At 44.2% G+C, this 13,515-nt stretch overlaps 1 protein-coding gene across 1 annotated transcript; it reads right to left on the bottom strand.

The window, feature by feature from the left end:
* Positions 1 to 1,549: 1,549 nt before the first annotated feature.
* LOC103304411 (zinc finger protein 383-like) lies at positions 1,550 to 2,412 on the bottom strand. Its single transcript, XM_054710568.1, has one exon. The coding sequence runs from the start codon at positions 2,355 to 2,357 to the stop codon at positions 1,725 to 1,727; it is 633 nt and encodes a 210-aa protein (XP_054566543.1). The 5' UTR covers positions 2,358 to 2,412; the 3' UTR covers positions 1,550 to 1,724.
* Positions 2,413 to 13,515: the final 11,103 nt, after the last annotated feature.

Here is a 13,515-nt window from a genome sequence, read left to right as displayed (position 1 = left end):
AAGCCATAGCAATCAAGGCCACAATGAAAATATGTACATATAAATTTTTCCAAAATTCATTGTGATGATACATTACTATATGAATATATTTAAAAAAAAACTAACTATATCATTTAAGTGGTATGTAAATTAAGTCCAAGAAAAGGCATTAAAAAGACCTGGTCAGTTTGGCTCAGTGGACAGAGTGTCGGCCTGAGGACTCAGGGGTCTTAGGTTTGATTCCGGTCAAGGGCATGTGCCTTGGTTGCAGGTACATACCCAGTGGGGGGTGTTCAGGGGGCAGCTGATCAATGTTTGTCTCTCGATATTTCTGGCTCTGTCCCTGTCCCTTCCACTCTGTGAAAAATCAACAACAAAAATATATATATATTTAAAATATTAAAAATATGATGTGTAAACAAAAGCCATTAGAAAATAAATGCACTGATAACATCTAAGAATGTAGAAAAACCTGAATTAGGAAAACTAGAACGAAAATCATTTGAAGCAGGAATGTTATAACCAAGCTTTCAGCTAGAAATGAAGCATGTTAAAAAAAAATATTTTCTCATCCATTTAGTAAATCGGTAAGAAACCTTTAAAAAGAGAGCTTAGTATGTAGGAATGCCAGGCTGAATAGCATTTAAAACATCTAGTGGAGAAAGAGAAACTATAACTTAAAAAGATGATTCCTGCTCTCACACACAAAATGAGAAGTCAGAGGCCAGCTGCCATGACCATGAATAAAATACATCGGAAGAAAGTGTCCAGTAGAACAGCAGTCCACAAACTTTCGTACCTCTGGTTGGCGACAGCTGCTCCAAAGGTTTTCTTAAACCAACAGTCACCAACCTTCAGACCTCACAGACCACCAGTGGTCCACAGAGCACTGGGTGACAAACACTCCATTAGACAATATTGAGTGAGAAGTCAATTTGGGAATCAATCTCCCAGAACAGAAACAGGTCACCTCATGGGAATACGGAAAATGTTAGAGTGATGAGAACAAAGTATGAAGAACCTTGGAGGGAGAGGAGCAAAGAATGACATAAATGCACTGTGAAAAGCAGGCTATCATGGGGGCACAGCATCCAAGGTGGGTTGGATGCTAAGGAGGGAAATCACTATTTTCTAACAGGGTACGAAGGCCCAGTAGCAAGAAAGAAGCAATGAATTCACAGTTCTGTCTTTCCAGAAAGCTCTGGAAAGTGGAATTTTGTACCAAGGGAAGTGATAACACAGGCAGAGACACTGTAATGGTGGACAAAGAAGATTTGAAGAAAAAACAGCAAACAAAACCAAGAAGTAGCCCTATCTGGTTTTTCTCAGCAGACAGAGTGCCGGCCTGTGGACAGAAGGGTCTTGGGTTCAATTCCAGTCAAGGGCACATGCCCTGGTTGTGGGCTCAATTCCCAGGAGGATGCGTGCAGGAGGCAGCTGATCAATGATTCGTTATCATCATTGATGATTTTCTCTCTCCCCAACTTGCCCTGAAATAAAAACTTTAATAAGGGCAATATACACACACATGATTTTCACAGTCCTAAAATTTATTGTGAATCTCCCTACTCTTGACGTTGCAGTGTATGAGATTCAGTTCAGACAAATAGGGCTTCAGGAATTTCTTATATTACTGTTACGGTTGAACAAAAAAAATCTATATTTCTTGCATATCAAGACCTTCCTCCAATGTGAACTCTTCTGTAGGGAGTAGCGTTTAAAGTTTGGATAAAAGATTTCCCATATTAACTACAGTCATTAGGCCTTTCTCTAGAGTGAATTTTCTGATGAGAACCAAGGCAATATTTGGTGGTAAAAGACTTCCCACACTCACCACACTCATAAGGCTTTTCTCCAGTGTGAACTCTCTGATGACGACGCAAGTTACTACCAAGGATAAAAGATTTCCCACATTCATTGCACTCATAAGGCCTTTCTCCAGTGTGAATTCTCTGATGACAATGGAAGGCATATTTCTCAGTAAATGATGTCCCACATTCCCTGCACTCATAAGGGTTTTCTCCAGTGTGAACTCTCTGATGATAACGAAGTTGATAGGTAGTGTCAAAAGATTTCTGACATTCATTGCACTTATAAGGACGTTCTCCAGTGTGAATTCTCTGATGACAGTGAAGATAAGAAATACTGTTAAAAGATTTCTCACATTCATTGCACTTATAAGGCTTTTCTCCAGTGTGCAATCTCTGATGATTACGTAAGCGACTACTACTGACAAAAGATTGCCCACATTCATTGCACTTATGAGGCCTTTCTCCAGTGTGAACTCTCATCTGATGATAACGGAGGCTACTACTACAGGTAAAATAATTTCCACATTCATTGCACTCATAAACCTTTTCTCCAGTGTGAACTCTCATCTCATGGTAACGGAGGCCACTTCTACAGATAAAAGATTTTCCACATTCATTGCACACAAAAGGCCCTTTACCACTGTGAATTCTCTCATGACGAAGAAGGACATATTTCCCATTGAATGATTTCCCACATTCACTGCACTTATAAGGCCTTTCTCCACTGTGAACTCTTTGATGAGCACGGAGTCCACTGCTCTGGGTATAAGATTTCCCACATACACTGCACTCATAAGGCTTTTCTCCAGTGTGAACTCTCTGATGGCAACGAAAGTTATAGTTCTTAGTAAATGATTTCCCACATTCACTGCACTTATAAAGCTTTTTTCCATTGTGAATTCTCTGATGACAACGAAGGTAATGGATGCTGGTAAAAGATTCCCCACATTCACGGCAACAGAAATACGTTTTCCCAGTAGGAACTCCTTTGTCCGAAACACATGTGTAGTTATAGCCAGTGGCTTTCTCATATTCTTTTCTAGTAAAATAATTATTTTTCTCTTGATATGTCACCCCATACATCGAGATACCATTTGGCTTGTCACTGATGTGAGTAAGGTTTTGCTGGATATGCCTTGCTGTGCTAAGGATGCCCTGCCCCACCTCTCCACAGCTAAAAAGCTTCTGAGGTACATTGAAATTGAAGCCATTTTCAAGTGAGACTGTGTTCACACCTCTTATCAAAGGCTTCTCTCTCAAGTGCTGCTGCTGGTGAAATTGTGCACTGAAATAAAATTGCTTTGCACATGCCCCGCACCTCAACAGTATCTGCCTGTGTTGTAATTCCTGCTGATGAGTCAAGTGGAAAATGTTTCTCAAAACTAGTCCACAACTCTCACAGGGGTGGTGGCTCTTTTGGGAAGACGAAGCTAACTTGGGATTCTTTGCCTGTGACACTCTTACAGAAATGTCCTCTTCAAAAGGTGCCTCCACATTCTCTGCTCCATAGCAGCAACCTAAATAAAAGGAAATGCAGGTGAAGTACATGATGACTTTATTTTTTTATTTTTTAAAATATATTTTATTGACTTTTTACAGAGAAGAAGGGAAAGGGATAGAGAGCTAGAAACATCGATGAGAGTGAAACATCGACCAGCTGCCTCCTGCACACCCCCTACCGGGAATATGCCCGCAACCAAGGTACATGCTCTTGACCAGAATCGAACCTGGGACCCTTCAGTCCGCAGGCCAACTCTATCCACTGAGCCAAACCGTTTTTGGCCATGATGACTTTAGAAGAAATACTTTCATCTTAAATGTGTATCTGTCACAGCTAGGCATGAGTGTATGGGATATTTTTCAAGACTAGTGAGTTATACCCTGAGGAAATGGCTGTTATACATTACTTGACATCTAAGGTCATCAGTGGTAGAGACCTTACCAAGGGAGGGGCATGAACATAAGATGGGACACAAACAAGAGATGCAGGGCCCACTAGTTGTTCTTTACAAATAGCTTCCTGTAGGACCATTCGAACTGATAACGCAGTGTATGTAGAACAATGTGCATGTGCTCCAACATATTAAAACCCATTGCATTACAGCACATGATGTGTATGGTTAATACAGTATGTGACACAACAAGGCTCTAAAGGCAAGGACCAAGACTGGAGTGCAGTAAACAGGAACCTGGATGCAGGGAGCGGAGCAGTAAGGAGCAGGGAGTATACGGGTGGTAAGGAGCGAGGATTCCTGGAGTGCAAGAGGTCTCAGCCCGGCTGAGGATCCCCACCTGAGAGCATGAGTTTTCTAGACTGGGCCTCTAGTCTTTATACCGTATATAGAAACCTAAGCAACCAAATGATGAGTAACTATTTGACCAGTCGCTATGACAAGCACTGACCACCAGGGGGGATATGCTCAACATAGGAGCTAAACCCTGGTGGTCAGTGTGCTCCCAAGGTGGGAGCACCGCTCAGCTGACTGACAGGCGCCAGACACCAGGCTCATGCCTGGAGAGTGCCACTGTGGTGGCATGATCCTCTCAGTCCTCTGTGGTAGTGTGCCACCGAGCAGTGGAGGCAGGCGCAGTGGGGCTGGGATGAGTGGAAGTGGCACAACACCCAGCTAAGTCTTGGGCTCCTCTCGGCCGCCTGTAGCTTCCTGCACTACCACATACCTCGGGGAATGTCAGATACTGTGGGGAATATGGCCGAAATTGGCATTCAGACATCCCAGGAGGGGTCCCGGATTATGAGAGGGTGCAAGCCAGGCTGAGGGACCCCACTGCTAATGCATCTGTTCATTAGGCCTCTAGTAAAGGTATAATTAAAAAAAAATACTGAAAAGAAAAACACCACCAAGAAAACATGATAATTTTCCAGTAATCAATAGGAAATAAATGGATATCTACATACAGCCTGATAAAGATTCCAAACTACTTATACTTTTAAAAACATCACTGCGCTATAAGAAAACACAAATGGAACCAACCTAATAACAAAATCAACCCAGTAACAAAAGGAAAACATCAGCCCTAGCCGGTTTTGCTCAGTGGATAGAGCGTCAGCTTGCAGACGGAAGGGTCCCTGGTTTGATTCTGCTCAAGGGCACATGCCCAGTTTTGAGGCTTGATCCCTAATAAGGAGCGTGCAGGTGGGGGCAATCCATGATTCTCTCTCATCATTGATGTTTCTATCTCACTCTCCCTCTCCCTCTTCCTTGAAGTCAATAAAAATATGTTAAATTAAAAACACACAAAAAAAAATACAAAAGGAAAATATAGGTAGACAGAAATCATAAAAAGCAATGAAACAAATGCAGTAGTTGATAAATTACAAGGAATGAATTAAAAACATAAAATGAAGAGTATAAAAATCAGACATGAAAGAATTTGTGATGTTAAAGAGACATCATTTGAAATCATGCAGGTGGAAAGAAAGAGGAAAAATAAATTTAAAGAATACACCAATGTGAAGTAAGGAACAGCATCAAGAGAGCCATTAATGGAATGCTATGAAAAACGGGATTGGGAAGAGACAGAGGGAAAAAAGGAAGGGAAAAAGAAAAAGGCGTAGCCGAAACCGGTTTGGCTCAGTGGATAGAGCGTCGGTCTGCGGACTGAAAGGTCCCGGGTTCGATTCCGGTCAGGGGCATGTACCTTGGTTGCGGGCACATCCCCACTGGGAAGTGTGCAGGAGGCAGCTGATCGATGTTTCTCTCTCATTGATGTTTCTAACTCTCTATCTGTAAAAAATCAATAAAATATATTTTAAAAAAAAAGGCGTAAAAAGTTTATTGTAAAAATAAAATCAGCTGCCCTAGCTGGTTTTACTCAGGGCACAGTGTTGGCTTGTGGACTGAAGGGTCCCAGGTTCAATTCCAGTCTGGAGCACATGCCTGGGTTGCCGACTTGATCCCCAGTAGGGGACGTGCTGGAGGCATGGGGAATGATTCTCTCCCAATCACTGATATTTCTGTCTCTCTAAAATCAAACCTATCTAATAAAAGAGTAATATGCAAACTGACCATCAATCCATCACACAAGATGGTTGTCCCCAAGTGGTCAAAGATGGCTGCCCCATGTGGACACAAAATGGCTGCCACAAGATGGCCAGTAGGGGAGGTCAGTTGGGATGGACCAGGCCTGCAAGGGAGGGCAGTTAGGGGTGACCAGGCTGGTAGAGGAGAGAAGTTGGGGGGGGCCAGGCTTGCAGGGAAGGGCAATTGGGGGAGACCCCGGCTGGCAGAGGAGAGAAGTTTGGGGGGAACAGGCCTGCAAGGGAGGGCAATTGAGGGCGATCAAGCCTGCAGGGGAGATTAGTTAAGGGTGTTCAGCATGGCAGAGGAGGGAAGTTGAGGTGACCAAGCCTGCATGGAAGGGCAATTGGGGGAGACCCAGGCCTGTAGGGGATAGCAGTCGGGGGGGACCAGGCCTGCAGGATAGGGCAGTAAATGGGGACCAGGCCTGCAAGAGAAGGAAGTTGGGAATGACCAGGCCTGCAGAGGAGGGAAGTTGGGGGCAACTGGGCCTGCAGGGAAGGGCTGTTGGGGGGGACCCCAGCCTGCAGAAGAGAGAAGTTGGTGGGGAACAGGCTTATAAGGGAGGACAGTTGGGGGCGATCAAGCCTGCAGGGGAAAGTAGTAAGGGGTATCCAGGCCGGCAGAGGAGGGCAGTGGGGGGCGACCAGGCCTGCAAGGAACTGGGGGAGACCCAGGCCTGCAAGAGAGAGCAGCTGGGAGGTGACCTGGCCTGCAGGGGAGGGCAGTTGCAGGGGATCAGGCCTATAGGGGAGGGTAGTTAGGTGTGACCAGGCCTTCAGGAGAGGGCAGTTGGGGGGGGGGACTAGGCCTTCAGAGAAGGGCATTTTGGGGGAACCCAGGCCTGCAGGGAAGGCAGTTGGGGGGGACCCAGGCCTGCAGGGGAGAGCAGTTAGCACGGACCAGGCCGGCAGGAGAGGGTAGTTAGGAGTGAACAGGCTGGCAGGGGAGGGCAGTTATAAACAATCGGGCTGGCAGGGGAGCAGTTAGGCATTAATCAGGCTGGCAGGGGAGCAGTTAGGGGGTGATTAGGCTGGCAGGCAGAAGCCATTAGGGGCAATCAGGATGGCAGGCAGGTGAGTGGTTAGAAGCCAGCAGTTGTGGATTGTAAGAGGGATGTCCCAGATTGGAGAGGGTACAGGCTGGACTGAGGGACACCCGCCTCCCCACCATGCAGGATTTTCATGCACCGGGCCTTTAGTAAAAATATAGAACAACAACAAACAGTGGCTAAGGATGTAGAAAAAAATTCCCAAAAATATGTACAAATGACCAACAGGAATATAAAAAATACTTTTCCTCGCTAATCAAGATGGAATCCATTAGGCTCCCTGCCACCCTACCAACCACATATTCTTCCCTGTGAGTTCAGTGCAGCAGGTATTGGGGCTGCACAGAGAGCAGCTGGCATTGCAAGCAAAGGACAGCAACTACCCAGAAAACTGGAAAACATGCAGTGCCCACTGTCCACATGTGAGGACAGAGCGCACCTGGGAAAAGGGGCTGGGGAAATGGCAAACCCAAGCCCAGGTCACTGGTGAGAGTGAGGGTCTTACCCAGAGAGGATACAAGTTCAAAGTTGTCCAGCATCACATTCAGGTACAGCTGTCTCTGACCCTCATCAAGGAGGCTCCATTCCTCCCTGGAGAAGTACAGGGCAATGTCCTCAAAGGTCACACCAACCTGTCAGAATTGAGACAATTGCCACCAGAGCTGACTTTCTGAACCGAGTATCCAACTCCTTATACATCTTCCCCACCCTCAATATCCTTCAGGATGCCCCATTTTTGTGTGGACACCAGGCCCTAATGCTGGTGCAGGCTGCTCTCTCATCTCAGTCCCATTACTCACTGGGATTGCCCTCAGGAAAGGCAAAGGGGACAGCAGAGAAACACCATGTAAGTTCTGGGCCATGCTTGCAGGGTCCCAGCCTTCCTGCCCAGCAATACCACTGCAGTCTCCCAGATCATGCCTCCAAGACAAAGACAAACACGAGTTTAGGCTTCATCCTTATGTCCCCATACCAGTACCCAGGACCATCAGCTCACACTTCCTCCAGATGTGCACACCACTGGGTAACCTTTAACCTCTTCCCACCTTCAGTCCCAGGTTCACTCCCTCAGCTCTGCCCCCTTCCTGCTCCAATGCCACTGGATCTCGCTGGACTCACCCATGAACTTGGCATGTTATTAGAGAGAGCTTGGATTCCAGTCCGATCCAGGTCAACCCAGTCCTCAGATGGATCCCACAGCGCGGAAGGCCCGGATTGAGCCTGCGATATCATCCCTGCAGCCTCAGATCTTTGCATCAATCCTCACAGCCCACATCCGCACGGGAATTCAGATGCCAGTCACCCCCGTGCACTCTGCCCTGCCCTTTCTGTGTCCTCAGAAGCCACAACGCTCCTCTCTCCCCACCGCCGTCCTCCACGCGGACTGAGCTGCAGGACGTCACAGGCGCCCGCACCCGGGGGACGCGCACTCACCTCAGCCCAGCGACTCAGCGCGGACGCCGCCATTGCTCTCCGTGGAGGAAGCGGGGCGGGAGCGGCGGGAGCAGAGGCCGCCGCGGGAAGGGCGGTCCCGGTCCGGGCCAGAAAGCGGGTCACCCACGTTACCATGTCCATCTTCACACCCGCGCGAGTGCACAACGCCCACGGCTTTTCCCTCGGGGATCTCCACCAGGACCTGGCGATCGGGAACCTCGGAGCAGAGAGCTGGCAGTATCCCGAGTACAGACAAAATGCCCGCCTCGAGGACACCGGAAGTCCCGCCTCTAGGAGCTTCGCCGGAAACGCCTTTTCTGACCCTTCATTGGCTCCCGCGGGGGATTTCACATTTGGTCGTTGGGTCATGTGGTCAGTCCCAGACCAGGGCCCAGGCTTTTCCCGCCTCACTCCAGGAGAAAAGACCCAGATCCGCCTCTGCAGGGGCTAAGAGATGTCCCAGCCGCATGAAAGAAACATCTTGGAGGCGAAGCCGGTTTGGCTCAGTGGGTAGAGTGTCGGCCTGCGGACTGAAAGGTCCCGGGTTCGATTCCAGTTAGGGTCGTATGTGGGTTTGCGGGCACATCCCCACAGGCGTGTGGGAGGCGGCTGATTGATGTCTCTCATAGATGTTTCTAACTCTCTATCTCTCTTCCTTTCTGTAAAAAATCAATGAAAATATATATTTTTTAAAAAGAAAACATCTTGGGAATGGCTAAAGGATGTTGTCATCTTTTCCTGGTGAAGGGACTTGAGTGCACGCTAATGAGAACACATTATCTTTGAGCCCAATGCAGCGACTCATCATAAAAAGGTATGAATGCATTAGAGTCTAGAACATTTTATCACATAAATGAGCTACTTATACCATCATATGTAAATGTGAAAAATATAACACAGGAATGTAGGACACACTTTTTAAAAATATATATTTTATTGATTTTTTTACAGAGAGGAAGGGAGAGGGACAGAGAGCCAGAAACATCCTTGAGAGAGAAACATCGATCAGCTGCCTCCAGCACAACCCCTACTGGGGATGTGTCCGCAACCAAGGTACATGCCCTTTACCAGAATCGAACCTGGGACCTTTCAGTCCGCAGGCCGAAGCTCTATCCACTGAGCCAAACCGGTCTCGGCAGGACACACTTTTGAAATAAAAAAGAACTAAGATGCATAGTATAAGCTTTATTTTTTCCTTTATTATTTTTAGATAGATAAGGAGAGACCGACACCATAAGAGACACATCCTTCGGCTGCCCCTGTATGCCTCCTACTGGGGATTTAGCCCACAATCTCGGGATGTGCCCTGACCAGAAATGGAACTCCAGGATCTGTTGGTTCATGGGAGGACTCTCAAACCACTGAGAAACACCTGCCAGGATATAATATAAATTTTAAATGGAACTCTATTGTATAGTTTTAATTTGAATATCAAATAAGGTAAATAAATTTTCAAAAAGTGGAAAAATTGAATTTTGTTATTGGTGTGTTTCTTCATAAGAAAATGCTATTGTAATTACCATAGTGAAAGAAAATTTGTCCTTTACAGACATATCTAACATGTCAGATGTGGTGATGTTTTAGACATTTCAATGTGATGAGATTATGAACAAATTTATAAATAATATTTAGGGTAAATGAAGTCATTTAGAGTAAATGAATATGAATTCATATTCATAATGAAAGTTCAGCCATGTATAGCTGAAAAACTTTAAAAAAATCACACGAAATATAAAAAAGTAGTTATGGGTTTGAATTTGTGCAACAAATATTAAAATCTATAATAATTCTTGCCTGACTGGCGTGTTTCAGTGCTTGAGCATCAACCTATGAACCAGGTCAGAGTTCGATTCTGGTCATGTCACATGTGCGGGTTTTGGGCTTGATTGCCAGTGTGGAGCGTGCAGGAGGCAGTTGATCAATGATTCTGTCTCATCATTCATTTTTCTGTATGTCTCTCCCTCTCTGTTCCTCTCTGAAATCAATGAAAATATATTAACAAAAACAAAAAACCCTAAATAATCTAACAGAAGAGTTAAAAAAAATTTAAACTTACTATAAACTATAAAAGTCAGTTCTAAATAAAAATAATCTCCAGCCCCTGAAACTGAAACAGTGGTCGGAGTCTGACACTCCTGGGAACCGCTGGCCTGGGAACACGGGACAGCATGTTCCTGTACATGAAACATCTTTCCAATATACTCAAATCCCCTTTCTCCCCTCCTTTATGTTATTTATTTTTAAAAATATATATTTTTTTTCATTGGTTTCAGAGAAGAAGGAAGAGGTAGAGATAGAAACATCAATGATAAGAGAGAATCACTGATCAGCTGCCCCCTGCACACTGCCCACCAGGGATCGAGCCCAAAAACAGGGCATGTGCCTCCAACTGGAATCGAACCCAGGTCCCCTCAATCCACAAGCTGACTTTCTATGTGGTGAGTCAAACCAGTCAGGGCTCCCCTCCTTTAAATGTGTGCTCTTAAAATCCTCAGGAGCCACATGCTTGTCATTACTGAGTGCTGCTCAATTTATACAGGGGTGAAAAATAGGTTTATAGTTGTGAGGATGCAAAGCACAGAGTTTATTATTGTATGATTACTCTTGTATTATTGTATTACCACTGTAAACCTACATTTGCCCACCTCTGTGTATTCCCATCCCCTGTCACTAAGAATTTATTATAATGTAGGATATTTTCTGTTGAATGATTGGCTACCCTTTTAATGAAGCCTGGTATGGAACCCATTGCTCTGTTCACTGCTGTGTAATACAGCCTCTGAAGCAGTGAGGTTACTAATAAAGGACTGTTGAAACTATGAAACTTGCTGCCATGGCTATTTTTCTACAATTCTAAATTATTCTGCTCACACCGTACTCTATCTTTCTCCCCTCACCAGTATTTCCCCAAGTTCTCACAAATTGAAAAAAAACAGGCACACATTTTGTTGTAAAACTGGTGTAGCCGTTTTCACCAGAGCCAAAGCTTAGGTTAATTTTATCATCTCCTAACTATCAGGCCCTTGCCTGTTTGGCCTGTTTGGGTTGCAGGCTCCTCTCAGGCCCTGGCCCTGGTAGAGGCATGTACAGGAGGCAACAATCAGTGTGTTACTCTCACATGGATATTTCTCTTTCTCTCTCCTAAAATCAATAAAAACACATTTTTAAAAAATGCCTAGTTTTTTAAAAAGGGTCTTTTTCCCTCTCACCCTGTCCAGAGTGGATCAGATTTTACAGCACTGGCCCACCCACTGAAGGGTCTTGTGTTTGATTCTGGTCAAGTGCACATACCTGAACTGCAGGTTCAATCCTTGTCCTGGTTCGGGAAGTGCAGGAGGCAACCAATTGATGTGTCTCTTTCACAAGGATGTTTTTCTCTCTTCCTTCCACCATAAAAATTAATGGAAAAAACATTCTTGAGTGAGGATTAACAACAAAAAAAGGTGTGTTTTTCTCTCCCTTCCTCTCTAAAACTCAATTTAAAAAGTATATTAAAAAAAAAAAGATTTCATTTTATAAGTGACTCGATGCTACTTATAAAGTTGATGAAACATATCCAAATGTGCTGTTGTCTTTATGAAATTAACATATTGCTTCATTTTTTTTAAATGTGTTTTTTTATTGAAATTTAGAGAGAGAGAGGGATAGAGATAGAAACACCTATGATCGATCAGCTGCCTCCTGCACGGCCCCTACTGAGGATTGAGCCCAAAATGTGGGCATATGCCCTGACTGGGATTCAACCCACTGACCTCTTGGTTTATTGACACTCAACAACTGACCACACCAGACAGGCTCACTTTCATTTTCAAGTACTTCAAATATTCTGAAATAACACAAAGTATGAAATAAAGAAATTTCAAAGTTAATTACAGAATGAAATAAGCATAGACCACTCCTGTGTTGTACATATTAAAATTTAATCCATGATGAGAGCAACTACCACAGTTTAAAACTTATAAAATCATTGGCAAGCAACTAGAAATATGGCTGAAGGTATCCTCTCCCCAATTGTTTGTGAAGTATATTAACTGTTTAGACTTGTGACAATGCTGTTTCATTCAAGGCTTCTTTCATTGATTAAGTTACCTGAGGTTTTGCTAAAGACCACCAAATTGAATGTGTTTGTCAGTTATTTCTGCATAGATTTCCTGACAAATGATGAGGCAACATAAATTACTGCAAATCAAGCTATATTCACTGCCCGAGTAGTGTCTAGCTGTAGTGTCAAGTGATGGCCAATGTCTTACTTTCCAGAAGACATTTTCCCACAATTAAAAATATGCCCTCAGTCATGATCTCTAATGATCACATATGAGATGTTCTACTTCCAACTAAAGTGTTTCTTCAGTCTGTCACATTCATTGGATTGACCTCAGAAAACACTCTTTACACATAAAATGTCCTACAATATTTTCATCATTGTTGATTTTATCTGAATTTTATAATTTTTTTCATCAATATAAAATAAGAAGTAATTGGTCAGTAAATACAGCACTGCATTCTTTGCATTAAGCTATTCTTTACATACAATTATCTTTAAGGCCTACAGTTTTCTCCAAAGCAACTGCCTGTAAATTCTCTTATGCTTAAAAAGGACTGACAAGTAGGCAAAAGCGTTACCATAATTGCTGCATCCCCAGGGCTCTCTCCTGTGTTTTCTCTGATGAACATTGAGACCTGACTTCATAGTGAAGGTTTTCCCATCTTTGTTGCATTCATAGTGTTTCTCTGCCATGTCCATTCTGATGGCTAATGAGATTCTTTTTGCACAGTGAGAATTGCCCACTTTCAGAACATGAAAAGCAAGTCTTTCCTTAGTGAGATCTCAGATGCTGCACAAGGCATATCTTTTTCCTAACGCCTTCACCACACCCACTGCATTTGTATGGCTTCTCTGCGGTATGAATTTGTTGATGTATACTTAGAGTATTCTTCATGGTGAAGTCCATTCACGGCATATAGTTTATCTGCTTATGAATTTGCAGCGGTGCAATGAGTATGCTTTTTCCAGGTTAGCCTTTGACACCTTCATTGAATATATAAGGTTGCTCTTACATATAAGTGCACCCATGTACACTGAGATCACTGTTCATAGAGAAGCCATTTCCACATACACTACATACATAAGGCTTCTCTCCTGTATGTTTGCTGGTCTCAGATGACAGGGTTCTTCAAGATAAAGCCTTTCCTACATTCA

This window comes from Eptesicus fuscus, chromosome 21 (genome assembly GCF_027574615.1).
Source record: "Eptesicus fuscus isolate TK198812 chromosome 21, DD_ASM_mEF_20220401, whole genome shotgun sequence".
NCBI classification, from domain to species: domain Eukaryota; kingdom Metazoa; phylum Chordata; class Mammalia; order Chiroptera; family Vespertilionidae; genus Eptesicus; species Eptesicus fuscus.
This window is presented reverse-complemented; position numbering and strand designations above follow the sequence as displayed.